Source organism: Hydra vulgaris, chromosome 02, assembly GCF_038396675.1.
Source record: "Hydra vulgaris chromosome 02, alternate assembly HydraT2T_AEP".
In the NCBI taxonomy this organism is placed as follows: Eukaryota; Metazoa; Cnidaria; class Hydrozoa; order Anthoathecata; family Hydridae; genus Hydra; species Hydra vulgaris.
The window spans coordinates 20,110,001-20,127,630 of record NC_088921.1 but is presented as its reverse complement, the minus strand read 5'-3'; the positions used below and the strand labels follow the sequence as shown (position 1 = coordinate 20,127,630).

Genomic DNA, 17,630 nt, shown 5'->3' with positions numbered 1-17,630 from the left:
ATTGAATCAAAATTGTTTGAAACCAAGGATTTCAGCGATTTAATAGCTGAGTTTGCAAAAAAGAAAAGCAGAAAAAAATCGCTTGACTTAATTCAATAAAATAAATATAAATATTAACTTAAATAAATGTTAGCGGTAGCTTTTTTAAGAAAGCCTTTATTTTACTCATTGTCGTCGTTGCCCATGTAAAGGGGCTTCCTATTTTAATATAGCCCCTGGCCCAAAAGGTCTTAATCCGCCAATGAATGAAACAATTGAAAGAACTATTTATATGGATTCTGTTAAAAACATTGCGATTCTTCAAAATAGTTTTTCCTTCTTTATTAATGTGATCTTTTATTATAGGGTTGGTTTTTTTATAAATAGTTGCATTAGAGTTCATTAACAACTTATTGTGTTCTTCTTTTGATAATTTATATAAATTTGATGTTTTATAAGTGGGACAGCCTGAAATTTCCAATTAGGAGTGGTGCCTAAATACTGTTATTTAATGTAAACAATTAAATTTCTTCCCCTATATTTAGCAGAAATTGCTTTGTTTCCCTACGTGCGCTAGATTCCCTAATTTTGAAATATACTTTAAAAAAATGTTTACATTGGGGTGAAGTGGGACAGAAAAAAAAATACTTATGCCCACTTCTTCCCGTCGCCATTTGATTATTTCGATTGGTGAAAGCATTTGAACATTTTTATGTCGATTAGGTGATTTTATGATTTTATCAGTTTCTATTTAATAATTTGTGTTAAAATGTTGTTTTAAATTTATTTGTCCCACTTCTATTTACACCCATCCTAATTTACCCCAATGGCAGGGTTTCTCTAAAAGCAAAAATTTATATTCTTAGCTATAATTGGCCGGAAACCTAAGGGGATTGAATCTTAAACAAGTTTTTACGAATAAACCTTCTTTTTAGGTGCCTAAAAAGGTTTATTCGTAAAAACTTGTTTAGTTTATATATCAAACAAAAAAGATATTGTAGTTACCCTAAAAAAATTTACGTGTTCCACTTCGTTGATTTTCGTTGAATACGTTTCGAAAAATAAAATTTCCTCTATTCAAAAATCGTATTCAACGTTTTCGTTGAATACGATTTTTGAATAGAGGAAATTTTTTTTTTTAGTTTATTCTGGAAGCTGCATTGAACTATATTAAACTATATGTTTTAAATTATATATATATATATATATATATATATATATATATATATATATATATATATATATATATATAATTTATGGTTTAACTGGTTGTTTAAATTATATATATATATATATATATATATATATATATATATATATATATATATATATATATATATATATATATATATATATATATATATATATATATATATATATATATATATATATATATATATATATATAATTTATGGTTTAACTGGTTGTTTAATTTTTCAGAGCAATGTTTTCCGAGAAAAAAAAACGAACTTTAAAAAAAAGAACGCATCTTTTCATTCGATTATAAAACAATGGCTACTCCGGTAAACAAATTCTTTGCAACTTCGAAACGAAAAAGCAGCCTGTTTGATTTACAACAATTAGTGAAAGACAAAGGTGAAAGTTCAATAAGTTTATCAGAAGAACCAAATCTGCAAAAGAAAGGTATAATTAAAACACCTTAAATTTAATTGAATAATTGTTTAGCCGTTTAATTGTTTAAAAACGTTTTATTGTTTTAGGAATAAAAATTCAATTTGAAAACACTTACGTATTGCACCCTGATAAAAGTTTAAATGTCTCGCGAATTCGTTCTATCCTCAAAAGTTCTCTGGAAGACACATTTAAATCACAAAGTTACAATCATCATGAAATGATTAATCTTTCAAAAAAAGCGAGCCAACTTATAAGAGATGAAGTGAAGAAACTCGAGTATCACCGCTACAAAGTAGTATGTGTTGTAAACGTAATTCAAAATAATGGACAAACATTCAAAGCAGCAAGCCGGTTTTTATGGGATGATAAAAAAGATAATTGGATTGACGCCTACTATCAAACTCCATCTTTTGTTGCTCAAGCTATTGTTTATACTCTTTATTGTGAATGATAGTTAATGAATACAACAAAGCGTAATTTATTTTTTAAGTAGGGATGTGAAACTCTACATTGGGATTAGATGATTTTATATAAATTCCTACGATATATACTACGATAGTTACATAACATATAAATTGGAAACTATATAAACTATATAAACTATATAATTGGGTTTCCAGTTTTGTATATGTAATTAAAAATAAAAACTTAAAAGTTCGCCAGACCGTATAGAAACCTCTAGAGACCATTCCTTGACCAAGATTAGTTTTAATCGCAAAGGTTAGTTCTTAATAGTACAAGATTATGCTTCATAATGGTTAGTTCTACTTAATAAAACAAGATTAGTTCTATTTTCTAGACTAGGCTTAGTTTTACTTCTGAAACCAAGATTAGTTCTGCTTCCAAGATTAGTTTTAGTTACGATTAGTTCTATGTATAGATTACTGATAGTTCTAGTTCTTATATTGAAATATAAAAATTTTCAGTTCTAGTCCCTGTATAGTTTCTTTTCATATGTATCCAGTGGCGATTTTTTGGGGGATGTGGGGAGGGGGTGTTCTATCCCTCTAAAAGGTAATTTTCAGGTTGTAGTCGATTTTTTGACGAATTTAGTCGGGTATTTGACACATTTCAGTCGGGTGAATTTTAGTTTTTGTTTTTTTTACGGAAACAGTTAGTACTTTTTAAGGATTCAACCCAAACCTCCCTCGTTTTATTCGTATAATCACCTCTGTATTTACTCTTAATTAGTTAGGTCATGGAGATATGGACCTGTTTTTAAGATATTTAGCCCTCAGTTTTTAACATATTTAACCTTCAGTTTTTTTAACTTGGCTTATTATTTTCAATTTTTTGTTTGGCAAGTAGCATTACTTAATTTATTTGACAGATCAAAAATCTAAAAAAGATTAAATAATAATAAATACTTTTAAAAAATATAATATTTATTTAAAACTTTTTTTATTCCTCACGGTTAAGCTTAAAAAAGCTTTATAAAAATTCATCAAACTTTGTTGAAATAAGGAAATGTTAAAACTTTATTAAAAAAAAGTTAAAAATAAGTGTAAAGAACAATGATTGGGAGTAGTGGTGTCATGTTGAAATTTGTATTTCAAGTTTTTATATCCGGTTATAATTTTGTTCAAATTCTTAGTTATTTTTAGTTGTTAAACATCCAAATCTTCAGTTTTTTTAAAAGTTGATACTCTTTTTCTCCTTTTAAATCATCGCAAAGTTCGTTCATCGGTTTTGATAAAATAACACTTTCTTTTTCTTCTTTAAGTCGTCTCAAATTCTCGTCAATCAATAAAGACGTAGATACTGAAAAATTGCTGTTTTGACCAACGTGTTTCAGTCTGCTAATTTTTTATTTATTTATTTTTATTTGTGTGTAATCACATACGTATATAAATACACAACACTTACACACATACATATATATAAACACATACATACATCTTTTTTTTTAATATAAAGTTATACATTTACAATACAAATATTGGAATTTTTATACTTTTAATAAATTATATAAGAGAATATAATCACCACATCAATAAAAATAAAAATAAAAAGTACAAAAAAAAAATAGACTAACTTAAATAAATACTTGGAATCTGATAGAAGATTTAATGGTCTTGTTGCCAGAACCATAAAACGTTATATAAAAATATAACTTAAGCCATTAATAAATATAAAGAGAGAAAAATGACAAAATACAAAAACAAAAGAGCGCGTTTATATAAATTTGTTATTTCTAAAAGTATTTCAAAATATTGTCATTAAAAAAGATGAATTTTTACAATTTCTTTTTAAAGACGGGGAAGGTAATTGATAAATCAAAATTAGGTAAAACGATTTTGTTCAAGAGATTAGGTCCACGATAAGCTAGCTATAAGCTACAGAACTGGTAGAATTTTGTTCGACAAAAGGGTTCATAGAGTGAGTTATCATTTCGTAGTATATATTTATTTTTTGTTTTTAAGGTAATAAAATCTTTAAAAATGTGTAATGACGGATTGATTTTACATTGAAACATAAAGCATAATATTTTATATATATTCACTTCATAAATATTAAGTACTTTTATGTTTTTAAATAAAAACTTTAAATGCGTTAGTCGATTTTCAAAACTTAGTTTGCGATTGCGAGTTTCTGACAATGATAAAAAGTACGCAACTTATTTTTGCACGTACTTCCCCAAGCAATGTTTGCATAGTTAATATAACTATGTATAAAATAGTAATAGAGTTGGATTAAAATGGTTTTGTTTAAATAATTTCTTGACTTATAGAGGACTCCTATATTTTTAGAAACTTTAGTGCAAATGTAGTGAATATGCGGTTTCCAAGTAACATTCTCATCAAGATAAATACCAAGAAAATTAGTAAAAATTTCTTTTTAATTTGAAGCTCATCAATAAGAATTTTTGGCATGATTGTAAAAAAACGTTTTTTAGATATAGGGTGAAACAGAATGTATTTTGTTTTATCAAGGTTTAAGGTCAATTTGTTACATTTAAACCACTCAAATACGCATTTAAGTTCTTTATTCATATTAGAAAACAGCTCATTAATATTACTGTTTGATAAGAACAAATTCGTATCATCAGTAAACATAATACTCCGAATATTAGCTGCTTTACACGAAACGAACTATACTACCACAGCAAACAGTTCAGGAGTCTGGAGTCATAGCATGCCATGACATGAGCAATCAGCTGACAGGTGACAGCACACAGGCAGAATTTCGTAGACAAGTGCCATTTTGCAGCGGACAAAACAAGTGCAACTTTTTTGGTTTGTTTCATTTTCTTAAGTCTGGTCCGTGTCAACGTCACGGAAGTTTTTTAATAGTTAAAGGAAGTATCCAGAAGTTTCCAGAAGCATGCAGAAGCTTCAGGAAGTTTCCAGAAGAAGCATCTGTAAGCATCCAGTAGCATCCAGAAATATCCAGAAGCATCCCGACGCATCCAGAAGCTTCCAGAAGCATCAAAAAGAAGTATCTAGAATCTTCCAGAACAGGTTCACACAGGTTCATTTTACTATATAAGAGACATGTAAATCGACATGTAATTCAATCAGTATATGGAAGTCAATCAGTCAGTATTATCAAGACAGTTTATCGAAGTGAGTTTTATCAAAGTGTTTTATCGAAGAACATCAATACAAGAAGTGAAATACAACAAGTGTTTCATTACATCAATACAGTCCACATCCAACCAAGACGTTGTATTCCACAGAGCATTATTGTATCATCACAAGGTAAATGTAACACGGTAAGCCTTGAGAAGCGTGATTATTTATTTTTATTATTTTTATGACTTCAAGTGCAAAAATGGCTCCCGACAGTCTTGGATTGGAACTAAGAAAGAAAATTATTGGCGATTACGTAAGTGGAATGTCACAAAAAAGTATTTGTGATAAATATCGCGTGAAAAAATGGACCGTATCAAGACTATGTTCCAAATAACGTTCTACGGGGAAGTTGGCTGTGTATGCAGTAAATGTATTGCAGACATGTGTATGCAGACAGAATTAATACCTGATTATGTTTATTTCAACTATGGACCTTTTACTTGTTGTCTCAAACAAAGTAATAAATAAAAAAATAAAACATAACCTTAGTTTTTATAAAACAATAATCTTCGTTGATGCTGGGAGCATACCAACAATCCTGCACATGGCCATACAAAAAATATGTTTTATATGCCTCCAATGATTTATATGCTTTGGTATTTTCTTTTGTAAACTCACTAGGAGTGTCTATGAGAAAAATTAAAACGTCTTTCCAAGTAATGTCAGGCAACTTTGTAATGTCTTTCTTCCAAACACTTTCATTAAAGTTTTCTGGATTTACTTCAATTAGGTTTGAAATATTCATTTTTTACTTATTGATAATTGATTTTAATGTTTTAAATAGTTATGTTTATCAAGTAAAAGTAAATGTTGAATATAGTTAAACCGCTATTTTAATTTTGTTATGCCTGCCAGTATCTGCGCGCTTATTGTTTACATTTTGCTTATACGTCATTTGAAATTGGTCTATTAAAGAGAAGTGGGACAGCGGCTTTTTTCTTTGTCCCGCTTCACCCCTATGTAGGGAAGAAGAATCAAAACTAAAATTACAGCCACACAGTTAAAGCTAAAATATAAATTTAATTATTAAATGTTAGATGATAAGTGCATTTCCCTATAAAATAGAAAAACAGTGCAACAACGGTTGAAAATAAATACATACATGAGTTACTGGACTGTCAGCAAAAGTACTTTTTTTGGGTACTTTCAAAGAAAATGGTTTTCACCGCGCCTAGGGAGAGGAAATGATGTCTACTAAAAAGAGCACATGAAATCTATACGTTTACATTAAATAAAAGTAATTAGGCGCTGCTGCGAAAATAATATTATAGGGGTGTCCCACTTTTCCCGCGTCCCACTTCTCCCTAACGAGAACTAATTTTTATTTTTTTATTTTACAGATATTTTATTGATTGTATCAATTTTATATACTTAAAATATAATATATTTTTAAGCTTTTTGATCTTATATTAATATAAAATCAGAATTATATATAATAGTTATCGAAGCGTGTTTAAATTAACATACAAATATGGAAATTTAAATTAAAAACATAGAAAAAATTATTACCAACAAATTAGAAGAACAAAAAAAATCTATTCTGAAAGAAACGGAGAAGTTGTTAAAAAAACAAGAAAAAAGTTTTGCATCGATTATGAGTGCAAACTTAAAAATATTAACGGACAGAATTTAAAAGCTAGAAGTTTATGTAAACAATAACAAATCGAATGTGATGAAAAAAAAAGATATAAGTAACCTTAAAACAACTCTAAACTTCCGAGAAACAAACCTAATGGAAAAGGTTGTACAAATTAAAAATTGTTATGGTAAGGATTTAAATATTTTACGCAAAAAAACAATCGACATAGAAAACAGATCTCGTCGAAATAATCTACGAATTGATGGAGTTGAAGAAAAACCTAACGAAACATGGAGTGACTGTGAAAGTACAGTAAAAAATATTTTCAAAATACAACTGAAAATTGACAGCGAAGTGAAATCAAGAGATAGTAAACTACCAAGAACATTAGTTTTGAAGCTTTTAAATTATCAAGACAAAAACAAAATTCTAAACGTGAATTCGAAGTGAAAAACTTGCGTTTATTAATGAAGATTTTGCGAAGGAAACTATCGAGAGTCGTAAAAAGTTATGGGAGGAAGTAAAAAAACTACGTAGTGAAGACAAGTATGCTGTTATAAAATATGATAGAATTTTTTGCAGGGAATTTAGAAACCCAAGCATTACGTTTTAAAATGAAATTTTTCTAAAAATAAATGCCCCTTAAAAATAAAAAGCATGGCTGGGACTAGTGATTTTGAATCCATAAGTTTCAACTTTTCTGAAATAAATAATAATGAAAATATAAAACCCGATGTAAATTTTTTCCACGACACGCTTATGGATTGCTCATATCACTATCCAAGCGAATTAAAAGGGTTATTTTTTAAAAACTTTGCGACAAAAGTTTAAACAAAATTAGAATTCTCCTCGTAAACTTTCGAAGCCTTAATAATAATTTTGAAAAACTTCTCAATTTGTTAATGGAAACAAAAAGTTGTTTTTAATATAATTTGTTTGACTGAAACGTGGATTTCAAATAATTTAAATAATACTTTAAACTTTTTTATTCTTTATTTTAAAATAATTTCTCTCCAGAGACAAGTAAATAAACGCGGCGGAGGAGTTCTTATATATTGTTTTTTGTTAGGAATGATTTAAGTGATGGCAATAAAGAAATTTTAACTATTGAAATTATGAACAATGAATCAAAAAACTTATTATTAAGCTGTTGTTATTGACCACCTGACGGCGTTAATGAGAGCTAGAGCATTTTTTTTGAACAAAGTATTTTTAAAAAAGGTATTAAAGAAAAAAAGATTATAGTTGATAACAAACATATATGCGAATTAAGAGCTGTATAGCTCATGAATTTAATAAAATCTATGTTGACATCGGTCCCAAACTAGCAAACAAAATTCCTTATACAAATACAACATTTAGAGATTTTTTAGTACAAGTGGATAATTGCACTAGTTCCAACAAATTATCTTCTGAACTATCTTTTCAAGAGTTTAAAAATGCTTTCAAAACTCTTTAAAAAAATAAATCAACCAGAGCAGATGACATAAACGGCAATATAGTCATAGAATGTTTCGAATACTAAAAAGATATCCTATTTAAGGTCTATGGAGCATCTATACGCTAAGAAGTTTTTCCTGAACAATTAAAAATTGTTAAGGTCACTCCAATTTTAAAAGAAGGTGATCCAACAAATATCAGTGATTATCGCCCTATCTCTGTCCTCTCCACATTTTGAAAAATACTAGAACGTATTATATACAATAGATTATACAATTATCTTCATTCTAATAATTTTTTATACAACTATCAATTCACCTTTAAAAGAAATAATTCCACTGAGCATGCAGTGATCCAATTTGTACGTGAGATCTCTAATTCTTTTGAAAAGTCTAAATATACATTTGGTGTTTTCATCGACCTTTCAAAAGCATTCGATACTGGTAATCATGAAATTTTACTACAAAAGCTAAAATATTATAGAGTAAATTGCAAAGTTATAAAATGGTTCAAAAGTTATTTATCCAACCGTAAACGATTTGTTTTCAGTAATAATGATCATCCAAATAAATTTCTAAATATTTCATGTGGCGTTCCACAAGGTTCCATTTTGGGACCACTATTATTCTTGATTTATATAAACGATCTAAATAAAGCCTCGAATTTAATGAGTATCATGTTTGCTGATGACACTAACTTATTCTTTTCCGATAATAACATTTGCAAACTCTTCTATACTATGAATGATGAACTTAAAAGTATATCCAAATGGTTTAAATGCAACAAAGTAACTCTTAACATTAAAAAAACAAATAAGGTTTTTTTCCACCCAGTCTCTAAAAAAGCTTATTTACCCCGAAGTTTACCTAAAATTTTTATTGACGATGTTAAAATAAAAAGACATAATGTAACTAAGTTCTTTGGTGTTTTTCTTGATGAAAACATCACATGGAAAACGCATATCGACTAGATTGGTAAAAATATTTCTAAAAATATTGGAGTTTTAAATAAAACCAGAACATATTTATGTAAAAAAAGTCTAACTCAACTTTACTACTCTTTAATTCATAGTTATTTAAATTATGCTAATGTTGCATGGGGAAGAACTGAAAAAAGTTAATATACCTTTGTCGCCGTCAGAAACATGGGATCCGTTTAATGAATTTTGCGGATCGAAACACTCATTCCAAACCACTTTTTATTGAAATGAAAGTTCTCAATATTTATGAGCTTAATGTTTTTAATGTTTTGTGCTTTATGTATATGTGGAAAAATGATATATCGTTACCCGTTTTTAAAGATCTCTTTTGTTTGAAACCAATAAATAAATATACACTTAAAAACAATAATTTTATACATGAGCCCTTTTGTCGAACCATGTTTAATTAGTTTTGTATTGCATATTGTGCACCTTATCTTTGGAATAAAATTGTTTTGTCCAATTTCGACAAGCATTTTCTTTTTCCCATTTTTAAATATAAACTGAAAAATTTAATTATTTTAATGGATGATGTAGTCAGGTTTTTTTAATTGTAATTTTATATTTTCTCTAGAACTTTTATTGCAAATTACGTTTTATTTTGTTAGTTATGCTTTGATGTAGTTTATATACACACGCTTGTAAAAGGTTCTGATGATAAGATTAGTACGATCTTCTTTCAGAAATCTTGTTTGTGTTTGTGAAAGTAATTTATTTACTACGACAACAAATGTAAACTGATATAAAAAAAGTTAAAAAAATATGTTTTGTTTGTTTATTATAGGTATAATGTATGTACAAAACTCTTTTGTAAGTGTTATATAAGGACAAGCAAAATTTTCCCGTTAAAGTATCTAGGGCCCCCGTTGTTGCTAGGGGCCTCAAGTATTTGTTCCCCTTGTCCATATGGTTGTTACGCCACTGAATATATACCATAATACATTAGGCCTACAAAGATTAGAGATTTTTGCTTTTTTAATGACAACATATTCTCGAACTTCTTTATTCTTGAGGCCACCAATATCCTAAATCAACCAATTTCCATATTGTTTTGTCCCGGCTTAAATGTCTTTCAATAGGTTTTGATTAAGTTGTTGTGACTAATCCGTCATGTGCTGCTTTTTTTACTGATCGCGAGACACCAGATCTTTGATAACATATAAAGTCTCTGCTCCAGATACATCATACTAAAATTATGTATAAAACTATATAAAATAATGAAAAAAAAAACATTTTTATATATTATTTTTGAAATATTAAAAAATAAAATTTTTAAAATATTAAAAAATGTGTCCATAGCATATATACAGCAATCAGATGTAGTATCAGTTATAACAACAAGTTTTTCTTAATTTGATCTAACAATGTACACAAAATAAAAATTTGATAAAAATTAAACTTTTAAAGTTTGATTGTAAAACTTTATCTAAACTGATATTATACAACTAGTCAGTGGCGTAGGAAGGTTTTCAAATGTTTGAAATAACCAACTTTTAGACAAAAAGTATATTTCAAATTTTTTACGTTCATATGTATGACGATAAAATTCTTCACGTGAGGGCAACGAGTTTAATTATTTATTTTTTCACAAATACAAACTCATCATGTATTTATTAGCAGATTTCAAATTTTATGTTTAAATTATTCAGTGTTCAGTTTTTATGACCATGTAAAGTCAAATTAAGGGGGGGGGGGTGGGGTTATTTCCATGTAAACAAGGTCATAAAAACTGAACACTGAATAATTTAAACATAAAATTTGAAATTTGTCAATGAATGCATAACTAGTTTATATTAATGAAAAAATAAATAGTTCAACTTATTGCCCCCTCACGCTTAGGGAAGGGAAGGCTAAGATTTTAGGGTTTCTTATTCCCATTCTCCTATCACAGTAATTTTTTTTTGTGAACAATCTTTTCGTCATAGATATGAACGTAAAAAAAATTGGAATATTCTTTTTGTTTCAAAGTTGCTTATTTCAAACTTTTAAAAACCTTCCTACGCCACTGCAACTTGTAAACCCCTTTCAATCCCCTCTTTCATGGAAAGGGGGTTGTTTAAGTCGCAAGAATTCTGCACAAAACTAACAGATTTTAAAAACACCACTAAATGTACTTGTAAGCTCTATATAATACTTCCTTAAAAGAATTTTTTTTAAATATTAGATTAAGACAGTTTTGAAAACAAACTTATGGATATTGAAAGCTCCAATAGTATTTTGGTTATAGATAATTGTACTAAACCTGAGGGTTGACAACAAAATGTTTTCTGAAAAAAATACATTTTTTATAGAAAATACATTACAGTCAAGTTTAAGTATAAAAGTTTTAGCGGAGAAACTTTTTTCATGAAATAAAAAGTAAGCGATAGGAGAGCAAGATTTCTAAAGTAGTGAAGATGTCGGTAGTAAATGTGCAAACGCCAAGGTCAGTCTTTTTATTGTCAATAACTTTCTCCACACGGTCAGTGATAAATTTATATAACTTAGAATTTCTGACACAACAAACTGATTTTGATATAACAGATTTACTTTTTAATGTAATTGCTTATTTTATTATCCTTTTAGCTCTTTTTAAGCTCGGTTTTTAAGCTATTTTTAAGCTCGGTTTTTTTTGTTGTTGTTTTTTTGTAGTTTCCTTCTGTATTTTTAACAACATAATATAATATTTTTAACAACATAATATAATATTTTAATATAATATTTTTATCAAAATTATAATATTTTCATAACAACTTATTCGATGACATTTTTTTTTTTTTTTGCTCTTATATATTCAAGTAAAAAAAAAAAAATAATCGCAATACATAGATCAAATATAAGAACACGAATACTCGTCGAGGGCCTAGTGGTCCTGTCGTCGAGAACCGTTCACAATATTTAAAAATCGTCAAGAACCGTTTACAGTATTTAAAAATCGTTTGCAAAATATATTAATTAACAAAAAACAAAAAAACAAAGAACAAAAAAACAACAAAAAAAAAACGGAGCTTAAAAATATTCAAGTATGTTATCTAGTGAGATTATAATTTTTTTAGTTTACTTTTAAAAAATGCGTAACTCAAACCCTGAGAAAAATCAAAATTTTTCGAAACTTTTTTCTTCCACAGAAAAGCGCCACGATATGAAATAAAGGATCTTCTGAAATTTGTATGTGAATAAGGTTGGTAAATCAAATTATCATTTCTTAAGTTATATATATATTTCTTTTGATCAAAATAAGTTATGGAATAATATCTGAGTCATACTTGCTTTACATTAAAACATAAAACAAAGAACATTAAATACATTTTGTTGGTATAAATTAAGAACAGTCATTTCAGTTAAGAAAGGATTTGCATGAGTATAACAATCTTTAAAATTAATTACACGTGCAAGATGCTTCTGTTGCCGATAGAGGGGTTTTAACTTACTTTTTTTAGCAGTACCCCAATATTTGCATAGCTAATATAGCAATGGATAGATGAATAATAGAGTTGAATTAAATTATTTTTTTTAACAAAGTTTCTTGCTTTGTATATTATTCCAATAATTTTTGAGATTTTGTTACATAGAGTTGTAATGTGATTTCCCCATCTAAGGTTTTCGTCAGTTAGAATTCCTACGAAAGGAATAACACTTGCCCTCTCTATCTGTATTTTATCAATAAATATTGAAGGCAAATCCCTTGGTAGCAGATTCTTTTTTAATTTTGGATAAAAGAGAGTCCATTTTGTTTTTTCAATGTTAATTGAAAGTTTGTTAGATTTAAACCAGTTTGAGATTTTTACTAATTCAGTGTTCATATCTTGAAAAAAGAGCACTGATACTGTTATTCGACAAAAAAAGATTAGTGTCATCAGCATACATTACTGTCGTTAATTTAGTGTTTTTAAAGAAATCGTTAATATAAATTAGAAAAAAAAGAGGTTCCATTATAGATCCCTGTGGAACTCCACAGGTTATATTCAAAAAATTTGTAGACAAGGAACCACTGATTTGGATAAAGTGCTTACGATTATTTATGTAACTCTTTAGTAAATTTAAAAATTTCCTGTGATTCCATAATGCTCTAGTTTTTTGATAAGAATCGAATGATCTATGGTATCATAGATCTTTTCGGCTTTGGGTAAGTCTATAAAAATTCCAAGAGTGAATTGAGATTTTTCAAACGAATCCGCAATATTTTGTGTTAGATGAAGTATCGCGTGTTCTGTGGAATTATTTTTTTTAAATCCGTATTGATTATTGTTTAAAATTGTATTTATAGAAAGATGTTCGTATAACCTATTGTAAAGGATTCTTTCTAAAATTTTTGAGACGGCAGATAGAACAGAAATTGGACGATAATTTATTATGTTAGAAATTTCTCCTCCTTTAAATATAGGTGTTACTTTAGCTATTTTAAGTTGATCGGGAAAAATTTCTTGCTTTATTGCGCACCTAAAAATCTGAAAGAGTATAGTTTTTATTATCTCATATGAATCGATTATAATGCTTCCATTTATATCGTCATAGCCTATGGCTTTATTAACTTTTAGCATTTTATAAGCAACATTTAATTCTTTTAATGAAATATCAATATTTAGTGTTGAGTTACATGGAAAAATAGGTTCAAATATTGTATTAGTTATGTTTGGATCAGTTTTAGCTAAATTCGACCCAACAGTTACAAAGAAGTTATTTATCTCATTTGCGATCTATTTCGGAATATATAAAAAGTTATTGTTAACTTTGATAACTTAAGGCAAGTTGCATGTTTTTATTTTATGATTTTCTGTATTTTTATTTAAAATTTGCCATGTGCGCTTTGAATTATGTTTAAATTTATCTAGCAAGTTTGCGTAGTATTTTTTTTTAATTTTTTTTTCTCTCGAATTGGTTTAAATAATTTTTATAAATTATCTTACCTTTTTTTGATTTTGATTTCAAATATTTAATATAAAGTTTTTGTTTAATTTTAGAAGATTTCCCGAGAGCTTCTGTAATCCAAGGTGATTTGATACATTTATTTGTTAAAGTTATTTTTTTCCTCGGAAAGTTTGCATCATATATTTCAAAGAAAGTTTTATAAAATGAGTTAAAACATAAATTTGCGTTAAAAGAAGTATTAATATGGTTCCAGTGAAGCAACGATAATTGTTCTTTGAACAATGTATCACATTAAAGTGATCTCGCTCAATAAATTATTTTATTTCGTTGTTATAAAAATAAGAACAGTTATTTAATAAAGCATCTGCTTCATTAAAATAGTTTAAATCAGGATCCGATCCTTTATCAAGGAGAAATTCATTAGTTTGAAAAAAATTAAAAGTATTTAACCCAAAAAACTTTAAAAAATTAAAACTATTTTATCAAATCAAATAAACAATAAAATTGTTTATCAAATCAAATAAACAATAAAATTGTTTATTTGATTTGATTCCATTTCAGTATTTTAAAACTTTGATATAAAAGAATTTCTTTTTAAATTTTCCCTTTTAGAAATAAATGTTTTATTTTTTTTTAAATTTAATTAAAAAAGGCATTTAAAAAATAATCAAAACAGTAAAACTAAAAAATTTTGATACTTAGTTGCATTCATCGCTTTTCTTCGGTTTCCATTCTCGAACAATAAGCTTGTCATACGAAATTACAGCGTATTTTCCTAATGCTCTTTCGTTTAACATTTTTTCATTCAGTTCCTTTTGTATTATTATTGTTTCGCCATAAAAATCTTCGTTTATATAAATGTTCTTTCCTTTTAATTTTCCAGAATTTTTAATTATTTCTACTTTGTAGTTTAATAGTTTGAGAACTATTGTTCTGTTTTTTTTCTTGGTCCAGTTCTGTGGGCTCTTTCTATTTTTATACCTTTAACTCCAAGAACCTCTTCAAATAATTTAAGAACTTTTTTCTCGCTATCTTACCAGCTTTCATGTTCACTCTCTTTCAATCCGTTGATTTTTAAATTATTTCGCCGAGATCTATCTTCTATTTCGCGTAGTTTATTATTTATTTTATAAATGCTACTTTAGTCTTTTACTTCAGAGTTTATTTTTTTAGTTTGTTCGTTTACAATTTCAAATTTCGATGTTACAATTTCTTTGTTTGTTTAATACAAATTTTTTCAATTCGTTAAATTCATTTTCTAAGTAATTTATTTTTTTATTTGCAACGTCTAATTCACTATGTTATTAACTTTAGAAACATTGTTTGCAATGTCTAACTCAAGCTTATCAAGTCTTCCTGTTATAATTTTAACATCTGTAATAACAGCAAAACATTTTTCTTGTTCTTTTAACATTTTTTTAGTTTCGTCAAGTATTTTGTTCTTTTGTTTATTCAGCAACATATTAACCATATTTTCAATATTCGTCGTTGTAAAATCCATTAAGTTGAGTATTCTTATTGACACAAAATGTAAAAGTTAAAATTTTTTTTTTTCAGACATGATAAATAAGTCATAAAGAATAAGATTAAACTACATTAAAGCTATGAAAAAATGAATAAGTGCCATCAACATTCTATGTTAGCAAAATAAGCTCTTTCCAGAGGGAGAGGAATGTAATTATGAAAACACGAATAAAATATTAATTTACAAAGGTGGATGTTTGCCGAGTTAAAAATAACTTATTAAGATATTTAAAAAAAACAACTTCCGCGTATGTAAATTTCGTTCCTTGAATAAAGAAAATGAAATGTACTAAGTAAGTCTTTGTATAGGGGTCGTTTCTTTAGTTAAGTGCAAACAATGCTATTCTTTACTTCAACAAAGGTCAACATGAACTTTAGAAAGACAATCCATTAACAGTCTATTGGTGACAGCTAGTTGGCAATGGACTGATATAAATAAGATGTGCAATAGCGCATGGCGCTATGACGGGTGACCGAAATCGGCAAGGAATAAATGTTAACAACAGTCAGTTCCCGTCCGGTAGTTAATATTTTGAGGGTGTAAATAAAAATTATTTAACCCATCTGAAACTTTAATTATTTGAAACTTTGTTTGAATTTTATTACTTTATCTTAAAAGACAACACTTGTTACATATTCATAGATCATCCTAGTCATATTTTAAAAATCTGGAAAATTGTTTGAATAAAATATCCGGAAAAAATCAGGAATTTTTTTTCCCTTATTTTCTATTTAATTTTGATTTTAGCTAAGTTGTTTCTAATTTTTTTTGACACTTTTAATAATTTTCTATAAAAGAAAAAGCTTAAATACATTCAAGTTGAGGTATATATTACAAAAATATATACCTCAACTTGAATGTATTGAAAATGTTTTGGATATCCGGAAAAACTAAAAAGTTGAAAAAAACATCCGGAATTATCCGGAAAAAGATAATCCCTGCATATAAATAACTTAAACTAAAGTTTTAGCATTATAAAACTATGGCAAAAAACAACATCAAATAAATTACTGATATATAATTATATATATAAATCTAAAAAATATTGTGTTCTAACATTTAAAGTGATTAACCAAATTATACAACTTCTTAAAGTTGAAAAACTTTATACTTAACATTTTTATAAACAATGTTTAAAAAAATATGTACAATTTACAAGTTGCTAATAAAAAAAGTTTAAAACCATTAAATACAGAAATCAACGACAACGGCAACGATTAAATGATCGGTTGAAATATTTTGCGCGCATTAATTTCAAAACGAAAGTTATTCATACATTTGGTATCGAAAACACTGATATAGCCTGTTGACACCAATTATATCTCTAGGAGACCACATTTGTGCTCTGAATTCTCTGTTTGGATCATCTAACCACGTAATTGTTGGTTTTGATGGATCTATTGCAAATGCATATCTAAAAAAAAACTTATTTTTAAATCTCTAAGTAAAATCGAAGTTAAAACTTAATGCGTATATATACATATATATAAAGACTCCACGGGAAGAAACGGCAGGGCCACATTTTGAAAATTTTAACTTTTTACACTTTCTAGCTTTATTAACCACAATAGTTATATAGTAAATACTATATTGCAATAATTGCAATATACTTTAAAAATGCACACATTTTCCCCAAAAATTCAAAACTTATAGGTTTAAAGTTTAAAAACGAATTATCTCAAAATGCTAAAATGTGACCCTGCCGTTTATTCCTGTAGAGTCTTCATATACATACATATATATATATATATATATATATATATATATATATATATATATATATATATATATATATATATATATATATATATATATATATATATATATATATATATATATGCAAGCAAATAATGCTAATTTAGTTTCTTTATATAAAAGTGCTGCATTTTTTCAAACTAGAGAAATAACTATGTAACTGTTTAGAGACAAAGTTCTTCAAGTTTTATTCATCACAAAGTTCATTATTTGTGCACGAAAATTGATAAATTAATCAAAAGTATTTAAAAAAGTTGATTTCCTTCTGGACAAAACAAGTGCAACTCGACAAAATGTTGACCAAGCTGTATTTCG

At 27.3% G+C, this 17,630-nt stretch overlaps 2 protein-coding genes across 2 annotated transcripts in view; one reads left to right on the top strand and one right to left on the bottom strand.

The window, feature by feature from the left end:
* Positions 1-1,433: 1,433 nt before the first annotated feature.
* Positions 1,434-2,085, top strand: LOC101238869 (dynein light chain Tctex-type protein 2). Its single transcript, XM_065789830.1, has 2 exons — positions 1,434-1,623; positions 1,701-2,085. The coding sequence occupies exons 1-2, from the start codon at positions 1,491-1,493 to the stop codon at positions 2,063-2,065; spliced, it is 498 nt and encodes a 165-aa protein (XP_065645902.1). The 5' UTR covers positions 1,434-1,490; the 3' UTR covers positions 2,066-2,085.
* Positions 2,086-16,563: 14,478 nt separating this feature from the next.
* LOC136076809 (hatching enzyme 1.2-like) overlaps positions 16,564-17,630 on the bottom strand; it is a 73,022-nt gene continuing 71,955 nt past the window's right edge. Inside the window, exon 9 of the mRNA XM_065790281.1 lies at positions 16,564-16,974. Within this exon, the coding sequence (XP_065646353.1) occupies positions 16,827-16,974 (148 nt within the window). The 3' untranslated portion in view covers positions 16,564-16,826. The remainder of the gene's footprint in view (positions 16,975-17,630) is intronic.

What these genes read in the sequence shown, in the direction of transcription:
- LOC101238869 (XM_065789830.1), top strand. Translation starts at nt 1,491, where the DNA reads ATGGCTACTCCGGTAAACAAATTCTTTGCAACTTCGAAACGAAAAAGC. An exon ending in ACCAAATCTGCAAAAGAAAG is followed by an intron (nt 1,624 to 1,700) that starts GTATAATTAAAA and finishes TTATTGTTTTAG; the next exon opens with GAATAAAAATTCAATTTGAA.